This window comes from Anolis sagrei, chromosome X, assembly GCF_037176765.1.
Source record: "Anolis sagrei isolate rAnoSag1 chromosome X, rAnoSag1.mat, whole genome shotgun sequence".
Taxonomy (NCBI): domain Eukaryota; kingdom Metazoa; phylum Chordata; class Lepidosauria; order Squamata; family Dactyloidae; genus Anolis; species Anolis sagrei.
Genome location: NC_090034.1, coordinates 57,735,466 through 57,760,562, shown reverse-complemented (window position 1 = coordinate 57,760,562; position 25,097 = coordinate 57,735,466). Strand labels below are relative to the sequence as shown.

The 25,097-nt window shown below is 45.2% G+C and overlaps 1 protein-coding gene across 1 annotated transcript; it reads right to left on the bottom strand.

The window, feature by feature from the left end:
- Positions 1–23,283, bottom strand: LSM4 (LSM4 homolog, U6 small nuclear RNA and mRNA degradation associated). The gene is made up of 5 exons (XM_060784894.2): positions 23,196–23,283; positions 16,554–16,595; positions 14,031–14,129; positions 2,848–3,031; positions 1–613 (listed from the first exon to the last, which is right to left on the bottom strand). The coding sequence occupies exons 1-5, from the start codon at positions 23,196–23,198 to the stop codon at positions 522–524; spliced, it is 420 nt and encodes a 139-aa protein (XP_060640877.1). The 5' UTR covers positions 23,199–23,283; the 3' UTR covers positions 1–521.
- Between the last annotated feature and the right edge of the window lie 1,814 nt (positions 23,284–25,097).

The window sequence follows — 25,097 nt, the reverse complement described above, 5'->3', positions numbered from 1 at the left end:
TTGCTATTTCAACCTCTTTTATTTCAGAGTGACAGGGGAAAGGGTACATTTTAGGGGAGAATCCCAGGTAGAAAACAAGGTCCTATGGCTGTAAGGATTCAAAGAGCTCTTTTCTCCCCAGCAGAGGCTTATTTCTCCACAAAGCAGCAGTTGAAGAAGCAAGAGCAAATGCTGCCTGTCGGTGGTCGGAACCCAGATTTGTCCCGAAGCCAACACAACACTCCGTTCTCATCAATCCCAAGTTTTGGGAATATTGCAAGGATTGAACTTCTCTCCCAGGGAATGCCAGAAGAGGACGAACGAGAACCAAAACAATCCCGTCATATCAGGAACTCTTTGAAACTCAGGAGAATTTTGTCCAAACACTGGTTTTGTATTTCTTTAAAAAAAAGAGAAAACATCAAAAAGAAAAGAGCACAACCTAAAGTCCATCTTGTGGAACCAAGGCAGACGGCTGACCAGCCTTTGCCAGTGGGATTGCTGTCGGACCCCGGGCCCCTTCCCCGGCAGCCATGAGCCTCTCAGGGCTTTGCGGCCTGTCTTCCTGGCTTCTTCTCTTGCTGCCCACGGCCACTCCCAGGCACCCCACCTCGGCCACGGCCTCCGAACACACCTGAGGGAAGAAAAGGCACCTTTATGAGAAGGTGGTCCAAGCGGAGAGCCAGTGACGACGATTGAAAGGACAGGAACCCATGGCCAGAGTTGGTCAGGGGCAGAGGAGGGGGACCATTTTCACCCTGAGCTCAATGGAGGACAGTAGGGATATAAATAGAATGACGAGCAGTCTCTGACTTACAAACAACAGGGACATTGTTTAGTCAGTGTTTCTCAACCTGGGGGTCAGGACCCCTGGGGGGGTTGCGAGGGGGTTTCATTAGGAAGGTTGAGAAACAACGATGTAGCCCAACCCATGCCAATGTCCTCCCCAAACGCCACGCTGCCCACCATTCAAGGAATGCTTTCATTCGGGGACAACTTCCTCCTAGATTTTACGTGTTTCCTCCACTAAAGACATCCCAGTATTTCTTACTCTCTCCATTGGTGTAGAATTTACATAATCCCGCCCACTGCCTCTCCCTTAACCCTTTCTTACTCTTTTCAACTGTCTGCACAACAAACAGAGCATAGAATCATAGAATCATAGAATCATAGAGTTGGAAGAGACCTCATGGGCCATCCAGTCCAACCCCCTGCCAAGAAGCAGGAATATTGCATTCAAATCACCCCAGAACTAATCAACAACTGAACATGCTGGAGGAATTCGGAGGATTGATTCCACATGGTGGAAGTTGTAGTTCACCCTGCATGAAGACAGAGCACTGTGACCCCGACTGACAATGTACCTGGACCGGAATCCCCAAGACCAAAGAAAAACACTGGATAGGTTTGGAGGGAATTCACCCTGATTTATAGCCATTGTGGGTACTGGGATTTATAGTTCACCTTCAATCAAAGAGTACTGTGGACCCCACCAATGATGGCCCTGGACCTAACTTGGCACACGGAATGAACAAAAAATACAGGAGGGCTTTGGGGGATGGGGAGGGAATTACCTTAATTTCTGGGAGTTGTAGTTCACTTACATCCAGAGACACTGTGACCTCCATCGATGACAGATCTGGACCATACTTGGCACACAGAACCCCTATGACCAACTGAACCTACTGGAGGGATTTGAGGGGACTGGCTCACCATAGCAGGAGCTGTAGTTTATCCTGCAGCTAGAGATCACACTGAACCCCACCAATAATGCAACTAGAGCAGTGTTTCTCAAACTTCCTAATGCCTCGACCCCTTAATACAGTTCCTCATGTTGTGGTGACCCCCAACTATAAAATTATTTTCGTTGCTACTTCATAACTGTAATTTTCCCTCCTGTTATGAATCGTAATGTAAAAATCTGATATGCAGGATGCATTATCATTCACTGGACTCAATTTGGCTCAAATACCCAAATTTGAATACTGGTGGGATTGTGGAAGGGGGGGGGGCTATTGATTTTGCCATTTGGGAGTTGTAGTTGGTGAACCTACAATCAAAGAGCATTCTAAACTCCACCAAAGATGGAACTGAACCAAACTTGGCACACAGAATTCCCATGACTGACAGGGTTTGGTGGGTACTGACCTTGAGTTCTGGAGTTGTAGTTCACTGAATCAAATTTGGCACAAATAGCCAATACACCCAAATTTGAATACTGGTGGGGTTCCGGGGGGTGGGGTGGATTTTGTCATTTGGAAGTTTTACTTGCTGGGATTGATAGTTACTCTATCTACAAACTATCTACAAACTTGGCGCACAGAACTCCCATGACTACCAGAAAAAGTTTGGTGTTTTCTGATGGTCTTTGGCAACCCCTTTGACACCCCCTCGCAACCCCCCCCCCCAGGGTCCCGACCCCCAAGCTGAGAAAGACTAGGCTACATGTTCATGGCATTCACTATAACCTGAAATGTCATTGGAGGGAGGGCCATTGGTGTCTCCTCAGCACTGTGGGTTAAAGCTGTGTGGAAGCGGAAGCCTGTGTGTGAAAGTGGTTACCCCAGGCACATACATACATCCATATTTTCATTTTTATTATGTGTATTATTATGTGTATAGACAGATGTATAGATAGATATATGTGTATGTGTGTGTGTATTTTGAAGTTTAACTGTAACCAAATACATATATATGTTTGGCTGAATTTCCACTTCAAAAATACCCATGTTCTGACTTACAAACAAATTCAACTTCAAAACAAACCAACAGAACCACTGTCCAGGGCAATACTTGTTGAGTGCCCACATGTGTCTGTGTCCAAACCCCGGCGCTCCCTTCCAGACCCGGCTCTGCACCAGTTCTTACCACGTCCGGTGCCGCCCAGTCCGCGCCCCTTCTGCTGCTTCTGCTGCTGCATCCCACCTCGGCCTCGGCCCTTAGAGACCACCTCCTCCTTCACCATGTCGATGATTTCATCCGGGATGCGCAGGTACTTGATGGTGCTGCCCCGGATGTAGCACTCCGGCATCCGCCAGAACTTGTCTCCGTCCTGAAGTGGAACAAACAGGGAGAGAGAGAGGACAATGGCACGGATGGACAGGAACCAATCCATAGGGGACAACGGCATAAAGGAAAGCGGCTCATACACTTTGGCGTCCTCAAAATGTATGAGGGTTATCTGGAAAGTAAGGTGACAAAGCTCTTGCGGGGAATTTTCTCAGGGGAAGTTGGTCTCTGCCGTGTAGCAGGAAACCAGTGGAAGCGAATGAGCAGTGCCAGTCATCAGTAGCTCATCGACTGGCATTGTGGTGAAGGTTAGAGATGAGCGTGCTCATTCCATTTCCCTCCAAGTGTGAAGTTAGTGCTGTAATACGCTACCTAAACGCTAAGGGTCTGAACCCTGCTGCGAATCATGGCAAAATCATTTCAGTAATGTCAAGACAGCATGTGACAAAATGGGTACGGAATATATTGTGAGACCATGAAGAAACTTCACAGAGCCATCCAAAACAAACATGGTGGGATGCTGACGGCAGGAGTCTGTCTCCTTCATGACAGTGCACGTCCACACACCACTCATGCAACACCAGAGTTGTTGACTTCCTTTGGTTGGGATGTTTTAAGCCACCCCTCTCACAGCCCGATCTGACACCCAGTGACTATCATCTGTTCACTCAATTGAAGGAACACCTGGATGAAAAATACTTTTCCGACAACGAGGTGAAAATCAAAGTGACAAATTGGCTCTAAAAGGCGGAGGGAAACTTCTATAACCCAGGCATCAAAAACGCATCCCACAGATGACAAAATCTATTGACCTGAATGGTGATTATGTGGAAAAATAATGTAATACAGGGTGAGGCAGCATAACTTCCTTTTTTAAAATGGGCGCCATTCAGTCGGTTGAAGATGTAGTGGAGTGCTAGTGGTCTCGTTCGAGAGGCAGGAGTATAAAGTTTTGTCCTGACACAGTTCAGTCACCATCATGCGTTGGAACAGTGAGGAGCGTGCTTTTGCCATTGAGGCCTACTTTTTGAGCGGATTTGGAGTGGCTCTCCAGATTTGGCCCCTTGTGATTTTTTTCTATGGGTTTTTTTGAAATCATATGTTTATGTGAACTGTCCAAGGACCCTACAAGATTTGAAGACCAACATCCAGGAAGAAATTGCCAACAGAACGCCTGCTATGCTGGCAAGAGTCATGACAAACGCCAGAAATCGGTTTACTCAGTATATGGAGAATGGAGGACAGCACCGGGATTGTGGCGCAGCTGGCTGAGTGTCAGCTGCATTAAGATCACTCTGACCAAAAGGTCATGAGTTCAAAGCCAGCCTGGGTTGGAGTGGGCTTCCAACCAATTGTGTAGCCTGTTGTCGACCTTTGCAACCCGAAAGACAGTTGCATCTGTCAAGTAGGAAAATTAGGTACCACCTTGTGTGGGGAGGCTGAATTAAATAATTTATGAGGCCATAAAAAAGACTCCAGCAAAAGCATGCGGGGAATGCGGAAGTACTTCATCAAGTGTTACAGATGGACGATGAAAGTGACAGCTCCCTTGGCGGCCAGAAAAAGTTAAATAGCCTCTGTCTATGTCTGTATACGTTGTATGTCAAAATTGGCACTGAATGTTTGCCATATATGTGTACACTGTAATCCGCCCTGAGTCCCCTACGGGGTGAGAAGGGCGGAATATAAATGCTGTAAATAAATAAATAAAATAATTTGATCTTCAAAACTACGTAAAACAAATCTTTAGGTATGTGCCTACATTATAAAAAAAATCTGATTCATACAATGGCTTTTATTAAGTTTTCAAAAAAGGAAGTTATGCTGCCTCACCCTGTACTCCATGGAAGTTTCATTAAAATATATTCATTCTTTGTATTTGAAAAAAATCTTGTTACCTCACTTTCCAGATATCCCTCGTACAACATACATGAAATCAAGATCACAGTGAGTGGGGGAAAGGAGTGGTTCAACAGAATGGATACAGTAAGGGTGCAGAACAAGAGCCATCTCTTCCTTCGGCCAACTGGAGCAACAGAGCATGGAATAACACAAATTGAGCATGTTCGTGCCAGAAGATGTTTTCTTCTCTCTTGAGAAAAATGTGGATTTAAAACCATGCATTTTAAGGAGACCTGCGTTCTACAATTGCCACAACTTGGAAGTGCACTGCTCTCTTCTCTTCGCCCCACCCAACAACCAAGATGGAAAACAAGATGTCTTTTCAGTCCTCTGAAAAGGTGAACCAGGACAGAGGTGGCACTCCCACCTAGCGGACAGCAGGCGCATAGCAAGGGAAGCCAAGGCCAGAGCATTTGGGCAAAAGGACTTGTCTGGAGGACAACCTCCAGAATCCCAGAGGAGAAAATTAGCTCCATGGCATCCAGTTCCCCAGCAATGCCTCTTTTCAGAACCCTCCTTTCAGCAATGCCTCCTTTCACTGCTGAATCTGGCCAGGGTGGTCCATGCCTTAGTCACCTCCAGATTGGACTACTGTAATGCACTCTACGTGGGGCTGCCCTTGAAAACCGCTCGGAAATTTCAACTGGTCCAACGGGCGGTGGCCAGGTTGTTAACTGGTGCTCCTTACAGAGAGAGGTCAACCCTCCTGTTTAAGGAGCTCCACTGGCTGCCGTTCATTTTCCGGTCCCAATTCAAGGTGCAGGTGCTCACCTACAAAGCCCTAAATGGTTTGGGACTCGCCTACCTGCGTGACCGCATCTCCGTATATGAACCCACACGATCCCTCCGTTCATCTGGAGAGGCCCTGCTCACGATCCCACCTGCGTCGCAAGCACGTTTGGTGGGGACGAGGGACAGGGCCTTCTCTGTGGTAGCCCCCCCGACTCTGGAACTCTCTCCCCAAGGACATCAGACAAGCCCAACATTGGCAGTCTTTAGGAAGAGCTTGAAGACCTGGCTGTTCCAGTGTGCCTTTCCAGAATAGGAAACTCCCAGCATCATGTCCCAAACGCACTTTATTAGAGATTTAAGACTGCCTGCACATCACACCTACCCTAAAATCCTTACATTTCACCTGTCATGTCCAGAACTTTTAATTTTATTCATTACATTGGCCCGGCCCTTAGTTTTAAATGTGTCATGATGTATTGTTTTAATGTTTTACTGTTATTGCTTTATGTTTATTGGTTGCTTTATGAGTTTTATGTTGTATTTGTTATGCTGTTGTTTTATTGAAGGCCTTGGCCTTCGTAAGTCACACAGAGTCCTTCGGGAGATGTTAGCGGGGTACAAATAAAGTTAATAATAATAATAAATAAAATTAATAATAAGCCGAGGGTGGAAAATGCAACATACTGGTAAACTTCAAAATAAAAATAGATACCAATAAAATTACATTAATTGAGGCATCAGAAGGTTAAATGTTTTTGAATATTTACATAAAACTGTAATTTAAGATAAGACTGTTCAACTCTGATTAAACCATTCTGACCTTCTTCAGTGTAAATGTGCTTACGTATCCTTCCAATAATAATAATAGAGAGTATAGTAATAAATGTAATAATAACAATAAATAGAGTAAAATAATAAATGTAATAATAACAACAATAATAAAGTAAAATAATACATGTAATAATAATAATACATTTATTATGTATTTATAACAGAGTAAAATAATAAATAACCTTGACTCGAGCATAAGCCAAGAGGGACTTTTTCAGCCCCCAAAAAAGTCTGAAAAACTAGGCTTATACTCGAGTATATACAGTGTTGTTGTTCATTCGTTCAGTCGTCTCCGACTCTTCGTGACCTCGTGGACCAGCCCACGCCAGAGCTCCCTGTCGGCCGTCACCACCCCCAGCTCCTTCAAGGTCAGTCCAGTCACTTCAAGGATGCCATCCATCCATCTTGCCCTAGGTCGGCCCCTCTTCCTTTTGCCTTCCACTTTCCCCAGCATAATTGTCTTCTCTAGGCTTTGCTGTCTCCTCATGATGTGGCCAAAGTACTTCAACTTTGTCTCTAGTATCCTTCCTTCCAGTGAGCAGCCGGGCTTTATTTCCTGGAGGATGGACTGGTTGGATCTTCTCGCAGTCCAAGGCACTCTCAGCACTTTCCTCCAGCACCACAGCTCAAAAGCATCGATCTTCCTTCGCTCAGCCTTTCCTATGGTCCAGCTCTCACATCCGTAGGTTACTACAGGGAATACCATGGCATGGACTAGGCGGATCTTTGTTGCCAGTCTGATGTCTCTACTCTTTACTATTTTATCGAGATTGGACATTGCTCTCCTCCCAAGCAGTAAGCGTCTTCTGATTTCCTGGCCACAGTCTGCATCTGCAGTAATCTTTGTGCCTAGAAATACAAAGTCTGTCACGGCCTCCACATTTTCTCCCTCTATTTTCCAGTTGTCAATCATTCTTGTTGCCATAATCTTGGTTTTTTTGACGTTCAGCTGCAACCCGGCTTTTGCGCTTTCTTCTTTCACCTTGATTAGAAGGCTCCTCAGCTCCTCCTCGCTTTCGGCCATCAGAGTGGTGTCATCTGCATATCTGAGGTTGTTAATGTTTCTTCCAGCAATTTTCACCCCAGCTTTGCATTCTTCAAGCCCCGCACATCGCATGATGTGTTCTGCATACAAGTTAAAAAGGTTGGGTGAGAGGATGCAGCCTTGCCGTACGCCTTTCCCAATCTTGAACCAGTCTGTTGTTCCGTGGTCAGTCCTTACTGTTGCGACTTGGTCCTTGTACAGATTCCTCAGGAGAGAGACAAGGTGGCTTGGTATGCCCATCCCACCAAGAACTTGCCACAATTTATTATGATCCACACAGTCAAAAGCTTTAGAATAGTCAATGAAGCAGAAGTAGATGTTTTTCTGAAACTCCCTGCCTTTCTCCATTATCCAGCGGATATTGGCAATCTGGTCTCTCGTTCCTCTGCCTTTTCTAAACCCAGCTTGAACATCTGGCAACTCTCGCTCCATGTATTGCTGGAGTCTTCCTTGCAGGATCTTGAGCATTACCTTACTGGCATGAGAAATAAGGGCCACTGTACGGAAGTTGGAGCAGTCTTTCGCATTTCCCTTTTTTGGTATGGGGATGTAAGTTGATTTTTTCCAGTCTGATGGCCATTCTTGTGTTTTCCATATTTGCTGGCAAATGGCATGCATCACCTTGACAGCATCATCTTTTAAGATTTTAAACAGTTCAGCTGGGATCTCGTCGTCTCCTGCTGCCTTGTTGTTAGCAGTGCTTCTTAAGGCCCATTCAACCTCACTCCTCAGGATGTCTGGTTCTAATTCATTCACCACACCGTCAAAGCTATCCTCGATATTGTTATCCTTCCTATACAGATCTTCTGTATAATCTCGCCACCTTCTCTTGATCTCTTCAGCTTCTGTTAGGTCCCTGCCATCTTTGTTTCTTATCATACCAATTTTTGCCTGAAATTTACCTCCAATGTTTCTAATTTTCTGGAAGAGGTCTCTTGTCCTTCCTATTCTGTTGTCTTCTTCCACTTCCATGCATTGCTTGTTTAAAAATAGTTCCTTGTCTCTTCTGGCTAACCTCTGGAATTGCGCATTTAACTGGGCATATCTCCCCTTATCCCTGTTTCCTTTTGCTTTCCTCCTTTCTTGGGCTACTTCCAGTGTCTCAGCAGACAACCATTTTGCCTTCTTGGTTTTCTTTTTCTTTGGGACGTACTTTGTTGCCGCCTCCTGAACAATGTCGCGGACTTCTGTCCATAGTTCTTCTGGGGCTCTGTTTACTAAATCTAGCCCTTCAAATCTGTTCTTCACTTCCACTGTATATTCGCTAGGAATGTTAGTGAGATCATATCTAACTGGTCTGTGTATTTTCCCTGATTTCTTTAGTTTTATTCTAAATTGAGCAATAAGAAGTTCGTGATCTGAGCTACAGTCAGCCCCAGGTCTTGTTTTCACCGACTGGATGGATGTCCGCCACCTTTGGCTGCAAAGGATGTAGTCAATCTGATTTCGGTGCTGACCATCTGGTGAAGTCCATGTATAAAGCCGTCTTTTAGGTTGTTGGAAGAGAGTGTTTGTTATACACAGCGAGTTTTCCTGGCAAAATTCTATCAGCCTGCGTCCCGCTTCATTTTGTTCTCCCAGACCATGCTTGCCTGTGATCCCAGTTGTCATTTGACTTCCCACCTTGGCATTCCAGTCTCCTGTAATGAAAATAATGTCTCTTTTTGGTGTATTATCCAGTAGGTCCTGCAGATCCTCATAGAACTGATCTACTTCTGTTTCTTCAGCAGCTGTGGTTGGGGCGTATATTTGGATCACTGTAATGTTGAAAGGCTTTCCTTGCACTCGAATTGAGATCATTCTGTCATTTTTTGGGTTGTATCCAAGCACTGCTTTAGCGAATTTCTTATTAATTATGAAGGCTACTCCATTTCTTCTATGTTCCTCTTGTCCACAGTAGTAGATCTGGTGGTCATCTGATGTGAAGTGGCCCATTCCAGTCCATTTCAGTTCGCTGACCCCCAGAATGTCTATCTTTAGTCTTGACATCTCACCAATAACAACATCCAATTTGCCCTGGCTCATAGATCTTACATTCCAGGTTCCTATGGTGTGTTGATCTTTAGAGCATCGGATTCGTCGTTCACCTCCAGTACCGTCGGCCGCTAGCCTTCCTTTCGGCTTTGAGCTAGCTGCGTCATCACATCTGGGGCTAGTTGAACTTATCCTCTGCTCCTCCCCAGTAGCATTTTGGCCATCTTCCGACCTGGGAGTCCCATCTTCCAATGGCATACCGACATATCTCTGGTTGTACTGGTCCATTTAGTTTTCTTGGCAAGGATACTGGGGTGGTTTGCCGTTGCCTTCCCCAGGGATCACGCTTGGTCTGACCTCTCTGCCACGACCGTCCCGTCTTGGGTGGCCCTTCACGGTTTCGCTCATGACATCATTGAGGTGCTCAAGCTCCAGCACCACAGCAAGGCGGTGACCCTTTGCTGGAGGTACAGTATATGTTGCTTTATCCCGATATGTGTCATATGGTCAAAGTTCTTAATTTATAGTATATGTTATCATCTAGAAATTATGTTTTTGGCTTTCACATGTATGTACGGCATTGCATTTTGCCAGTATTATGTTGGAAACTGCTTTGAGTCCCCTCAGGAGTGAGAAAAGCAGCATGGAAATGCAGTAAATAAATAAATAATAAGGAGAAAAGATGTTATGGAGGGGCTCTGATGCATCCTTGGAGGTGGAGGAGGTAAGTTTGAGGGGCCCAAAACCCTGAGGACAGAGCTTTGAAACAACTTCCAAGGAAATTGTTCCCAAAAATATAAATGTATGTATTACATAGGAATGGGGCCACAGTGGGTTAGACTGCTAAGCTGCAGAAATTGCTGACCGGAAGCTTGATGGTTTGATTCTGCGGGATGGGGTGAGCTCCTGTTGTTAGCCTCAGCTTCTGCCAACCCAACAGTTCGAAAACATGCTAGTGTGAGTAAATCAATAGGTTCCACTCCGGCGGGAAGATAATGGCACTCCATGCAGTCATGCTGGCCACATGACCTATAGGCGTCTATGGACAACGCCGGCTCTTTGGCTTGGAAATGGAGATGAGCACCAACCCCCAGAGTCGGACACAACTAGACTTAATGTCAGGGGGAAACCTTTCCCTTTCTTATATAGGATGCAGCAAGAGGATCATACAGCATAGTTTTTTTTGGTTCATATCAAGACATTCCTTTGCTTCCTAGCATTCAAACAGATGTGGCCCACCAATCTATAAATGCCATCACTTTCCAAAATAGCGCCACTTGAGGATTTTTTAATTATTCCTTTGGAGAGGCAGAGGTGCAGCTTTCCACACACCCATGTTTGATTCTTACCGTTACTTCGTCCAACTGTCTTCAAAAGAAAACCAGGTATTTCAATACCCTGAACCAATGCCCTCTTTAAATTTAATTTTTTCATAAATTGTGATAATATGAGAAACAACAACAAGCAGCAATCTTCAAGGTTCACCAATCAAAATGCAAGTAGGTTGCTGTGAGTTTTCTGGGCTGTCTGGCCAGAAGCATTCTCTCCTGATGTTCCGCCTGCATCTCTGGCAGGCATCCTGAGAGGTTGTGAGGTCTGTTGGAAACTTGGCAAGTGGGGTTTCTGTATCTGTGGAATGTCGACCTTTGCAGCCCAAAAGACAGTTTATTTTATTTATTTATTTACAGCTTTTATATTCTGCCCTTCTCACCCCGCAGGAGACTCGGGGCGGATTACAGTGTACACATATATGGCAAACATTCAATGCCAGTTTTTGACATACAAACATATACAGACATAGACAGAGGCTATTTTTAACTTTTTCTGGCCGCTGGGGAGCTGTCGCTTTCATCGTCCATCTGCGACGCTGATGGAGCACTTCCGCATTCCCCGCATGCTTCCCCACTGGAATGCTTTGCTGGAGTCTTCTTTATGGCCTCATAAATCAGTTAATTTAGCCTCCCCACACTTTTAAGGTGGTACCTTATTTTCCTACTTGACAGATGCAACTGTCTTTCAGGTTGCAAAGGTCGACAACAGGCTACACACAACTGGTTGGAAACCCACTCCAACCCGGGCTGGCTTCGAACTCATGACCTTTTGATCAGAGTGATCTTAATGCAGATGACACTCAGCCGGCTGCACCACAATCCCGGTTGCATCTGTCAAGTAGGAAATTTAGGTACCGCTTATGCGGGGAGGCTAATTTACGAGGCTATAAAAATCTCCAGCAAGCATGCAAAGAATGAGGAAGTATTTCATCAGTGTCACAAATGGACGGTGAAGCGACAGTTCCCCTGGTGGCCAGAATACCCTCAAGAAAAAGCTGGAATGTTAAATAGCCTCTGTGTGTCTGTTTATATATGTTGTGTGTCTATGGCATTGAATGTTTGCCATGTAATCTGCTCCGAGTCCCCTTCGGGGTGAGAAGGGTGGAATATAAATACTGCAAATAAATAAATAGATGTCCAGGGTGGGAGAAAGAACTCTTGTCTGTTGGAGGCAAGTGTGAATGTTGCAATTGGCCATCTTGATTAGCATTGAATGGCCTTGCAGAATCTGCAAAGCCCACCTCCTCAAACACAAATCAAGGACCATGAACGGCACTGCAGCCTAATACAACCAGAGAAGTCAACCATAGCAGAGCACCTGATGAACCAACCTGGATACAGCCAAGTATTTTAGAACACTACCATGTCAGACTACACAGAGAAGCCATTGAAATCCACAAGCATGCGGACAATTTCAACTGAAAGGAGGAAACCATGAAAATGAACAAAATCTGGCAACCAGTATTAAAAAAAACTCTAGAATCGAAATAGTAAATAAAGAACACTAAAAAAACAGGGGAATTCCAGACAAGAATACGTTTCCCCAGTCACATTATTGGCTGAATTGATTTATTTTTCTTTCCGTGTACAAGTGGGCTATTGTGTTGTATGTAAGAAACAATCAGGGCCAGCTCATCACCTCCCAACAAAGGCAGTAAGCAGCCAGATCTGCAAGGCCATTCAGTGCTAAGCAAGGAGGCCAATGGTAACATTCTTACTTGCTTACATTACTTAGGCGATCCCTCATTTTCCGAGGAGGATTGTCTTCCAGTATTCTTGTGGGTCCGTATGTGGCTGTGGAGCCCTATTCTTGCTCTGCATCTTCTTCCGCAGTGAGGGCATTGGTTTCTAGGTGGAAGGTGGTCTTGGTTGGGGTTGGCTTGACGTGCCTTCCTCTTGGTACGCTTCTCCCTTTCGCCCTCCATTCGTGCCTCTTCAAATTCTGCAGCACTGCTGGTCACAGCTGACCTCCAGCTGGAGCAGTCAAGGGCTTCCCAGTTCTCAGTGTCTATGCCAGAGTTTTTAAGGTTGGCTTTGAGCCCATCTTTCAATCTCTTTTCCTGCCCACCAACATTCAGTTTTCCGTTCTTGAGTTCGGAGTAGAGCAACTGCTTTGGGAGATGGTGGTCGGGCATCTGGACTACGTGGCCGGTCCAGTGGAGTTGATGGCGGAGGACCATCACTTCAATGTGGGTGGTCTTTGCTTCTTCCAGCATGCTGACGTTTGTCCGCCTGTCTTTCCGTTTGCCTCTTCCAGCACGCTGATGTTTGTCCGCCTGATGGAATCGTTCCAGGAGTTGCATGTGACGTGTGTAGACAGTCCACATCTCACAGGCATATAGCAGGGTTGGGAGGACAATAGCTCTATAAACAAGCACCTTGGTATCCCTACGGATGTCCCAGACCTCAAACACTCTCTGCTTCATTCGGAAAAATGCTGCGCTCGCAGAGCTCAGGTGGTGTTGTATTTCGGTGTTGACGCTGACTTTGGTGGAGAGGTGGCTGATCAACATTTTCTAATGTTACACCATTAAGCTGTATCTCTGCCATTGGAGAGGGGTTGGCTGGTGTCTGCTGGAACAGCACCTTGGTTTTTTCAATGTTCAATGACAGGCCGAGCTTCTCGTATGCTTCTGCAAAGGTGTTTAGAGTGGCTTGTAGATCTTCTTCTGAATGCACACAGACGACGTTGTCATCAGCATACCGGAGTTCTATAACAGATGTTGTTGTAACCTTGGTTTTGGCTTTCGGTCTGCTGAGGTTGAATAGCTTGCCATTTGTCCGATAGATGATTTCCACTCCGGTGGGAAGCTTCCCATCAACATTCACACTTGCCTCAAACAGACAAGAGTTTGTTCTCCCATCCTGGACAATCCAGATATATATAAACCCCACTTGCCTAGTTTCCAACAGACCTTACAATCTCTGAGGATGACTGCCATAGATGTGGGCTTGGTTCTTGGAAGGCCTCCAGGCATTGCCAGGAAAAAAAGGTGGGCAGCCAGAGTGCAGGAAGAGATGGAATGACAGGTCCGGTTCCATATAAGGCCTCCTTGTCCTTTCACATGAAGATAAGAAAGGATAACCTCTGGGAACTCAATGCTGGTTTTGCCACCCGGAGCGGACAACCACATAGACCCAACAAGTGACTTGGGACAGGGCGGCTCCTTTGGTTCCTACGTGAGCCCTAATCATATGCCACCATCCCCTTTCATTCCCCTCCTTACCCGGGAGGTACAAATGACTTCACGGAGGTTGATGTTCATCCAGTTGTCACAGCTCACCAGGTGCCCATTGTACGTTTCTCCATTTTTAAGCTCCACCAGCTGGAACGACACGAATCATGCAGTCGGGAATGGGTCCGCTAGAGCAAGTGCCCTCAGATTGTGGCCTGCAGGCCAGTTCCACCCCACCAAGGGATTTGACCTATCTCCCGCCACAAACTTTAGACTTGACACTACTGTGTCCACCATTCACACCCTCTTCTTGCTCCTTCCAAAACTGAGGGATCCTCTCCACCTCATTCCTGCTCCTTACCTCTCCTTTGCTCTCTTTATTCCCCCCACCCCTGCAAAATGGAGAGAAACCTCTCCCATAACAAAGGGAGAGAGGAAAGGAGAAAGAAAAAAAGGATGTAGGAAAAAGGGAGGGGAGAAAAAGAAGGAAAAAAGGTAGGTAGGAAAGAGAGGAAAGGAAGGGAAGAAAAGGAGAATAAGGCAGAAAGGAAAGGGAAAGAAGAAATAAAGGCAAGTTGGAAAGGGAGGAAAGGGGGAATGTGTCCAGAGGAGGGCGACTAAAATGATCAGGGGTCTGGAGAACAAGCCCTACGAGGAGCGGCTTAGGGAACTGGGCATGTTTAGCCTGAAGAAGAGAAGGCTGAGAGGAGATATGACAGCCATGTATAAATATGTGAGAGGAAGCCACAGGGAGGAGGGAGCAAGCTTGTTTTCTGCTTCCTTGGAGACTAGGACACGGAACAATGGCTTCAAACTACAAGAGAGGAGATTCCATCTGAACATGAGGAAGAACTTCCTGACTGTGAGAGCCGTTCAGCAGTGGAACTCTCTGCCCCGGAGTGTGGTGGAGGCTCCTTCTTTGGAAGCTTTTAAACAGAGGCTGGATGGCCATCTGTCAGGGGTGATTTGAATGCAATATTCCTGCTTGTTGGCGGGGGGTTGGACTGGATGGCCCATGAGGTCTCTTCCAACTCTTTGATTCTATGATTCTATGATTCTAAGAAAGGGAAAAAGAAAAGCAGGTAGGAAAGAAGAAAGGGGAGAAGAAAGAAAGGCAGATAGGAAAAAGAGGAAAGGGGGAAAGAAAGAAGGGAGGAAAGAGGAATGGAAAAGATGAAAGGGAAGAGAAGAGCAGGTAGGAAAGAAAGGAAAGGAAGAGATGAAAGGCAACTAAGAGGAAAGCAAGAGAAGAAATAAAGGTAGGCAGGAAAGAGAGGAATGAAAGAGAAGGGAGAAAGAAAGGAGAAAGGAAAGGAAGAGGAGAAATAAAATCAGGTTGGAAAGAGAGGAAAGGAAGAGAAGAAAGGCAGGTAATAAAGAGAGGAAAGGGAGAGAAGGAAAAAGAAAAGCAGGTACGAAAGAGACGAAAGGAAGAGAAAAAAAGGCAGGGAGGAAAGGGGAGAAGAAAGGGAGAAAGAAAGGCAGGTAGGAAAGAGTAATGGAAGAGAATAAAGGGAGAAAGAAAGGAGAGAGGAAAGAGGAATGGAAAAGATGAAAGGGAGAAAGAAAGGCAGGTAGGAAAGAAAGGAAAGGGAGAGATGAAAGGCAAGTAGGAGAGAGGAAAGGGAGAGAAGAAAGAAAGGAAGGTAGGAAAAAGAGGAAAGGGAGAGGAAAGAAAGGAAGGTAGGAAAAAGAGGAAAGGGAGAGAAGAAAGCAAGGAGGAAGGAAAGGAAGAGGAGAAATAAAGTCAAGTTGGAAAGGGAAGAAAGGAAGAGAAGAAAGGGAGAAAGAAAAGCAGGTAGGGAAGAGAAGAAAGGAAGAGAAGAGAGGCAGGTAGAAAAAAGAGGAGAGAAGGAAAAAGAAAAGCAGGTACGAAAGAGAGGAAAGGAAGAGAAAAAGGCAGGTAGGAAAGAGGAAAGGGGAGAAGAAAGGGGGGAAAGGAGGAAGGAAAGAGGAATGGAAAGGATGAAAGGGAGAAAGAAGGGCAGGTAGGAAAGAAAGGAAAGGGAGAGAGGAAAGGCAAGTAGGAGAGAGGAAGAGAAGAAAGGGAAAAAGAAAGGAGGGAAGAAAGGGGAAAAGAAAAGAAGAAAGGGAGAAAGGAGGGAGGAAAGAGGAATGGAAAAGTCAAAAGGGAGAAAGAAGGGCAGGTAGGAAAGAAAGGAAAGGGAGAGAGGAAAGGGAGAGAAGAAAGAAAGGTAGGTAGGAAAAAGAGGAATGGAAGAGAAGAAAGGGGGAAAGGAAGGAGGGAGGAAAGAGGAAAGGAAAAGAAGAAAGGGAGAAAGAAAGGCAGGTAGGAAAGAGAGGAATGGGAGAAAAAAAGGCAAGTAAAAAACTGAGAGGGAAGGAATCCCCTTTGAATAAACCTGTGAGAGGGTACTACAACTCCCAGCATTTCTGACCACTGGCTAAGCTAGCTGGTTCTGCTGCCAGTCCAGCGCAGTCATAGTACTTCTTTCAAATAACAGAAGGGTGATCAACCAGCGCTTGGGCTTTACTGCTGTGGACTGTATCCTAACCCCAACCAGGAAAGGAAAAATGCTGCTGGTATTGTGGCAGAACTGTGCGCTCACTCACCATGGGGTGGTTCTGGGCTGTCTTCAGCAGCGATAGCGGAAGCTGCAAGAGGGAGGAAAAACAGAGCATTTGAGTATTTGAACATCAAACCAGGCAGGCCTTTACAGCCACAGAAACCCTGCCTCAGGAGTGTTTCAAAAGCTCCTTCTTTGGAGGCATTTCAAGAAAAGCTGGATGGCCATCTGCTGGGGGGGGGGGGGGGGGGGGCTTTGATTGTGCTTTTTCTGCATGAAGGCAGAAGAAGGTTGGACTGGATGCCACAGCAGGAGGAGAGTCTTGACTGTGGTTCCCACGTTGAAACTTATACACACACACACATTCAACAAGAGGAAGTCACCGATAAGGTAAACATCAGTAAGAGTTGTTTATCACAAGAATAAAAAAGAATGCATCAGAGTTGTTCAGAAGGTATGGAACTGTATAACACCCTTGCCATTGGGAACACTGTGAAAAAATGAAATTCCTGTATTATCATATTTAGGGCAAACAAAAAATGGTGAAGTGTTTCAACAGAGACCACGTCAAAAGAACAAACCTTTTTGGGAACTTCCACATTTATATATATATATATATATATATCTCCCATCCAAAAGAGATATTACATTACATCTTGCAGTCAACAAAGCTCTCCTCTGGATGGGATGCATCAAAATGTGGAGATAATAAACTGCCATGACTCCACGTTCGCGTAGAGTTAATGATGTGGTAGGGGAACCAGTTGCCTTTGCTGCAAGAGTCATTATGATGAAAATCAAAATCCAAAAGTCTTCTCTTATGGAATGAATGACGCGGTAGGGGAACAAACTGTCTTCGCTACACGAGTCAGATTATTATGGAAGTCAAGATCCAAAAGTCTGCTCTCATGGAATGAATGGCGTGGTAGGGAAACAAGCTGTCTTTGCTGCAAGAGTCAGATTTTGAAAGTCAAGATGCAAAAATCTGCTCTTATGGAATGAATGATAGAATCATAGAGTTGGAAAAGACCATGTGGGCCATCTAGTCCAACCCCCAGCCATGCAGGAAAAGCACAATCAAAGCACCCCTGACAGATGGCCATCCAGCCTTTGTTTAAAAGCTTCCAAGGAAAGAGATTCCACCAGACTCCGAGGCAGAGAGTTCCACTGCTGAACAGCTCTTCTTAGAGTCAGGAAGTTCTTCCTAATGTTCAGGTGGAATCTCCTTACCTGTAATTTGAACCCATTACTCCTAGTCCTAGTTTCAAGGGTAGCAGAAAACTAGCCAGCTCCCTCTTCCTTACAGGGAGAGGTCAACCCTCCTGTTTAAGGAGCTCCATTGGCTGCCATTCATTTTCCGGTCCCAATTCAAGGTGCAGGTGCTTACCTACAAAGCCCTAAACAATTTGGGACCCGCCTACCTGCGTGACTGCATCTCCGTATATGAACCCACATGATCTCTCCGATCATCTGGAGAGGCCCTGCTCACGATCCCACCTGCGTCACAAGCATGATTGATGGGGACGAGGGACAGGGCCTTCTCTGAGGTGGCCCCCCTGACACTGGAACTCTCTCCCCAAGGACATCAGACAAGCCCCAACATTGGTAGTCTTTAGGAAGAGCTTGAAGACTTGGTTGTTCCAGTGTGCCTTCCCAGAATAGGAAACTCCTAGCATCATGTCCCAAATGCACTTTACTAGATATTTAAGATTGTCTGCACGCCGCACCTATCTCCAAAAACCTAGCCATTTCACCTGTCATGCCCAGCATTTTAAAATTTTTAATCATTACATTGGCCCGGCCTTAGTTTTAAATGTGTCATGGTGTTATTGTCTAATGTTAATTGTTATTGTTTTAATGTTTATTGCCTGTTTTATGAGTTTATTTATTGTTGTATTTGTTATGCTGTTGTTTTTGATGTGTTGGGCCTCGGCCTCTTGTAAGCCGCACCGAGTCCTTCAGGAGATGTTAGCGGGGTATAAATAAAGGTTTATTATTATTATTATTATGACACCCCCCTTCACATATTTATACATGGCTCCTCTCATGTCTCCTCTCAACCATCTCGTCTGCAGGCTAAAGATACCCAGTTCTTTAAGATGCTTTTCAGGGGGATTATTCATGGTCTCTAGACCTTTGATAATTTTAGTTGCCCTCTTTCTCTGGACACCTTCCAGCTTAGAGTCAATATCTCTTTTAAACTGCAGTGCCCAGAACTGGACACAGTGTTATTCCAGGTAAAGAGGTCTAACAAAGCCGAATAGAGAGGCACCATGACTTCTTCCCTCGATCTAGCCACTATTCTCCTTTTGATGCAGCCCAAAATCCCATTGGTTTTTTCAGCTGCTTTATCACACTCTTGGCTCATGTTCAACTTGTTGTCCATGAAGACTCCAAGATCTTTTTCACATGTATCTCTGTTGTCCAGCCAGACATCACCCATCCTGTATCTTTGCATTTCATTTTTTCTGCCTAAGTGTAGTCTCTTATTTTTGTCCTTTTGAAATGTATTGTGTTAGTTTTGCCAATCAGTTCTCTCATCTGTTGAGGTCATTTTGACAGATGAGAGAGCTGGGCCAAAACTAATATCTCAGTAAGGGCTCTGACAGAGTCCCCCATGGCCTTTTGGCAAGCAAACTAATCCAATGTGGGAGGGCAAGGCTATTAGGTGGACCTGTAATTGGTTGAGCAACCAAACCCAAAGGGACCAAATGAGGAGGGAGAGCTAATCCTCCAGAGGACAGGATCAGGATGCAAAATGACCTCAACAGATGAGAGAGCTGATGGGCCAAACTAACAAAATTACCGCATATAATTCGACTGGGCGTATAAGACAACCCCCAACTTTTAGAGTTAAAATAGAGAGTTTGGGATATATTCGCCGTATAAGACTACCCCTCTTCCAACGCACACCAAATAAACATTTAAAAAGTATCAGATTTTATTTCAATGTGGTAATTTTCCTATTACTGTACCTTCTTCTCTGCCTCTCAGATGTCTCACATGCATACCTGCACTGCTTCACTGCAGTCTTCAGGAGCGAGATCTGAGAGGCAGAGGAGGAGGTATGGCCAGACAAGGCGGGCCAGACAGGTGTGTTTGTCTGGGCCCAGAGCCACTCTATCTCTTTTTTCCATGCCCCGGGCACCCCAGACGCCTGCAGCTTGCTCCCTCTTAACTTACACCTTCCCGGCGAGGTGCCCCTTCACCTCACCATCGGGCTGCATTAAGTCAACGAATCCTGATGAATGGATTTTCTTCTACCATACTTGTACAGCATCACCCTTAATGCTTTCATACAGTTGCTTCTTACGGCAGGGACACGGCCATTGCCATTTTGACCTCCCCCCACAATATGCAGCAACCACAGATTCTCCAATCCGATGGGAAGTTTCAGCACCCGCTCTATAAGACGACTCCCGGCATATAAGACTACTCCCGCTCTATAAGACAACTCCCAGCATATAAGACTACTCCCACATATAAGACGACTCCTGATTTTTGCGAAGATTTTCTTGGGTTAAAAAGTAGTCTTATATGCCAGAATATACGGTAATTTCAACAAGGACAAATGTAAGACATGACACACAGGCAGACAAAATGAAATGGACAGATCCAGGATGGGTGCTGCTTGGCTTGAAAACAATCCATGTGAGAAAGATCTTGGAGTCTTCATAGGGAACAAATTGAACATGAGCCAATAGTGTCATGGTTTTAATGTATATGTCTATTTTTACTGTATGCAAGTATATGCATGGTATCAAATTGCTGCCTTTTTGTAAGGCCGCTCTGAGTCCCCCTCTTGGGGTGAGAAGCGCTGGATATAAACATAATAAATAAATAAATAAATAACTGCAGCAGCTAAAAAAGCCTATGGGTTTTGGGCTGCATCAAAGGAGTATAGTGTCTAGATCAGTGGTTCTCAACCTGTGGGTCCCCAGGTGCTTTGGCCTACAACTCCCAGAAATCCCAGCAGGTTTACCAGCTGTTATGATTTCTAGGTGTTGAAGGACAAAACATCTGGGGACCTACAGATTGAGAACCACTGATCTAGATCAAGGGAAGTCATGGTGCCCCTCTCTTCTGTTTTGGTCAAATCTCTTTACCTGACAAATTCTGTGCACCACAGGTTAAAAGAGATATTGACTCTAAGCTGGAAGGTGTCCAGAGGAAGAGGGCAACTAAAATTATCAAAGATCTGGAGACCATGAATAATCCCTCTAACGAGCGTCTTCAAGGACTGGGTCTGTTTAGCCTGCAGAAAAGAAGGTTGAAAGGTGACATGAGAGCCACGTATAAATACGTGAAAGGATATCATAAGGAAGAGGGAGCAGGCTTCCTTTCTGCTACCCTGGAAACTAGGGCTTGGGACAATGGGTTCAAATTACAAGAAAGAAGAACATTAGGAAGAACTTCCTGACCGTACAAGCTGTTCAACAGTAGGACTCTCTGCCTCGAAGTGTGGTGGAAGCTCCTTCCATGGAAACTTTTAAACAGAGACTGGATGCACATCTGTCAGGTTTACTTTGACTGTGCTTTTCCTGCATGGTAGGGGTTTTGACTAGATGGACTATATAGAATCATAGAATTAAAGAGTTGGAAGAAACCTCATGGACCATCCAGTCCAACCCCCTGCCAAGAAGCAGGAATATTGCATTCAAATCACCCCTGACAGATGGCCATCCAGCCCCTATTTAAAAGCTTCCAAAGAAGGAGCCTCCACCACACTCCGTAGCAGAGAGTTCCACTGCTGAACGGCTCTCAAAGTCTGGAAGTTCTTCCTCATGTTTAGATGGAATCTTCTCTCTTGTAGTTTGAAGCCATTGTTCCGCGTCCTAGTCTCCAAGGAAGCAGAAAACAAGCTTGCTCCCTCCTCCCTGTGGCTTCCTCTCACATATTTATACATGGCTATCGTATCTCCTCTCAGCCTTCTCTTCTTCAGGCTAAACATGCCCAGCTCCTTAAGCCGCTCCTCATAGGGCTTGTTCTCCAGACCCTTGATCATTTTAGTCGCCCTCCTATGGTCTCTTCCCACTCTATTATTTTATGATTTCCACTCTATCTGCTCCCCATGATGATTCCAGGTATACAGATGCCCCCCTCCACTTTCTCCTGCCATAAAGGAGCCCCCTACTCCCTTCCTGACAGGGCCAAGCCTGCCTTTTAAGATCTGAGGTAACCGTATTTCCCCGGGGTCTGAACGTGCCCTCCAATCTAATGAAAGTTGCCATTTTCAAAACCCTGAAACCAAAGAAAAGTATTTGTTGCTGAATGTCATGCGAAGCAGTGAAAGCGCTGTCCATGTAATTCAGCCATTGCAATTGCTGCCTGTTTACGATTCCTTCTTTAAAGACAAAAGTGTTAGAAGACCAAAGCTTCCTCTGGAATGTTTCCAGAGGAGGGTGACTAAAATGATCAAGGGTCTGGAGAACAAGCCCTATGAAGAGCGGCTTACAGAGCTTGGCATGTTTAGTTTTCAGAAGAGGAGAGGAGACATGTATAAATATGTGAGGGGAAGTCATAGGGTGGAGGGGGCAAGCTTGTTTTCTGCTGCCCTGGAGACTAGGATGGAAAACAATGGGTTCAAACTACAGGAAAGAAAGGAGATTACACCTGAACATATTTATTTATTTACCTTACTTATATACCGCTGTTCTCAGCCCGAAGGCGACTCACAGCGGTTCACAACAAATACAAACAGCAAAAATTCAGTGCTACAGTATAAAAACAGTTAACAACCTAACACATTACACAATTAATAAACAGTTACTACAATACCCATTCACTATCGTCTCATCATCAAAAACATGTTCCAGATTCGTCATCTATTGTTCCATTCCAGTGTTCATTAACCAATCATTGCACTAATTATTCAAACGCCTGCTCAAACAGCCAGATCTTCACTTTTTTGCAGAATACCATTTAGAGATGGTGCTAGTCTAATGTCCGTAGGAAGGGCGTTCCACAGCCGAGGAGCCACCACCGAGAAGGCCCTATCTCTCGTCCCCGCCAGCCATGCTTGAGAAGCAGGCGGGATTGAGAGCAGGGCCTCCCCGGAACATCTCAAAGTCCTGGTGGGTTCATAGGCAGAGATGCGGTCGGATAGGTAGCTTGGGCTGGAACCGTTTAGGGTTTTAAAGGCCAACGCCAGCACTTTGAATTGAGCCCGGTAGCAGATCGGTAGCCAGTGGAGTTGAACTTCCTGACTGTGAGTGCTGTTTAGCAGTGGAACCCTTAATCTGCCCCAGAGTGTGGTGGAGGCTCCTTCTTTGGAGGTTTTTAAGCAGAGGCTGGATGGACATCTGTCGGGGATGCTTTGAATGCAATTTTCCTGCTTCTTGGCAGAATGGGCTTGGACTGGATGACCCACCAGATCTCTTCCAACTCTAGGATTCTATGATTCCAGCAATGGTAAATGATAACCTATGGGGTGCATCTCTTCTGTAGAATGGGTCCACTTTAACTGCCTTGGTTCAATGCTATGGAGTCATGTGGGCTGCCGTTTGACAAGGCCTTGAACAGTCTATTGATGCCTCACCAAGCTGCAAATCCCAGAATGGCATAGCATTGAGCCATGGCCACTGAATTTAAGCTGCTTAGAGTCTCCTTGAGGAGAGAACAAGAGGGATACAAACAAACAAACAAACAAACAACAGTTTTCAGGCCCATAGGCCTCGTAGGCTCTTACCATCTTACTCTCCAGGCTCCACAGCCACGACTTCCGCTTCCGCCGGCGCCACTTCCACCTTCAAATCAGCCCAGCAGCCAATTACGCGCTTCGTCTATTGCCCCTCCCGGCCTGAGCGCTGATTGGCTGCTGCTCTGAGTCCTGATTGGTCGCTGCTCCTTTGTGTCCTGATTGGTCGCTGCTCCTTTGTGTCCTGATTGGTCGCTGCTCTGAGTCCGAACCCTTCTTTGGGCGGAAGTGGAGCGGAAAGTCACTTCTGTTGGGCAGCGGAATGGTCGTTTGTGCTGTATTTCGAGTTGTGATCTTTTTGGTGGATTACATGTATATCCCCGTTGGTATCCTATTACATTTCCCTTTCTTTTCGTTTTTCTATTTCTGCCAGGATCATCTTTGCATAGGTTTATCTTCACTTTTATCCCCTAAATTATATTATTATTATTATTATTATTATTATTATTATTATTAAATAATAAATAAATAAGATCGAACTGCAAAGACTCTGGCACAAGCCAGTCAAGGTTGTCCCAGTGGTGATCGGCACACTGGGTGCAGTGCCTAAAGACTTGCACTGCATTTGTCCTGCACTTAAACACAATTGGTGCTGACAAAATTACCATCTGCTAGCTGCAAAAGGCCACATTATTATTGTTATTATTATTGTTATTATTATTGTTATTATTATTATTATTAAAATGGAACTGCAAAGACTATGGCGCAAAGCTAGTAAAGGTGGTCCCAGTGGTGATCGGCACACTGGGTGCAGTGCCTAAAGACCTTGGCCTGCACTTAAACACAATCGGCGCTGACAAGATTACCATCTGCCAGCTGCGGAAGGCCACCTTACTGGGATCTGCATGCATTATTCGCCGATACATCACACAGATCTAGACACTTGGGAAGTGTCCGACGTGTGATCCTATACAATAGCCAGAAGAGTGTCTGGTGTGGACTCATCTTGTTGTGTTTCTAATAATAATAATAATAATAATGGCACAAGACAGTAAAGGTGGTCTCAGTGGTGATCGGCACACAGGGTACAATGCCTAAGGTCTTGGCCTGCACTTAAAGACAATCAGCACTGATAAAATTACCAGCTGCCAGCTGCAAAAGGCCACCTTACTGGGATCTGCACACATTATTCATTGATACATCACACAGTCCTAGACACTTGGGAAGTGTCCGACGTGTGATGCAATACAACAGCCAGCAGAGTGTCTGCTGTGGACTCATCTTGTTGTGTTTCAAATAATAATAATAATAATAAATTGTTATTTATTACCTGCCTCTCCTGATGGCTCAAGGCGGAGTACAACAAAGTCAAAAATGTATGTATATATATATCTATATACACACACATTATATATGTTATATTTTCATACTAGCTTGGGGACCCGGCGGTGCCCGTGTTATTTGAGAAAGGCATTGTTTGTCTGTGCTCCAAGTTTAGCCTAGATACAATGTCAGCTTGGTTCAGTGGGTGCAGGTGAACCAAAACTCCCATATGCAAGTCCCATCATCCATGGTCCATCCTCCTCCAAACTGCACCAGGATGTGGAATGGGTCACGGGGGCTCTGTATGCCAAGTTCAATCAGTCATTGGTGTGGGTCGCAATGGTCTCAGGAAGTGAGTGAAGGTACTGAAAGTCCCATCATCCATGATCCATTGTCCCACAAACCACACCAAGATGTAGAGTGGGTCAATGGTCTGAAGAAATGAGTGAAGATACTGCAATTCCCATCATCCACTCTTCCTTTTTCCTTCCATTTTCCCCAACTTAATATCATATATATATATAATAATGTGTAAATATATGTTATGCACACATTGCATATGTTTACACATTATATTATATATAATATATATATAATATATACTTTATGCATGCATTATATTAGTTGTTT

Bases quoted from the DNA above. Each gene is read 5' to 3' on its own strand.
- LSM4 (XM_060784894.2), bottom strand. The intron at 14,130-16,553 runs GTGAGTGAGCGC...GTGTCGTTCCAG, and splicing joins CAGCCCAGAACCACCCCATG to CTGGTGGAGCTTAAAAATGG. The intron at 3,032-14,030 runs GTAAGGAGGGGA...GTTCCACTTCAG, and splicing joins AAGTCATTTGTACCTCCCGG to GACGGAGACAAGTTCTGGCG.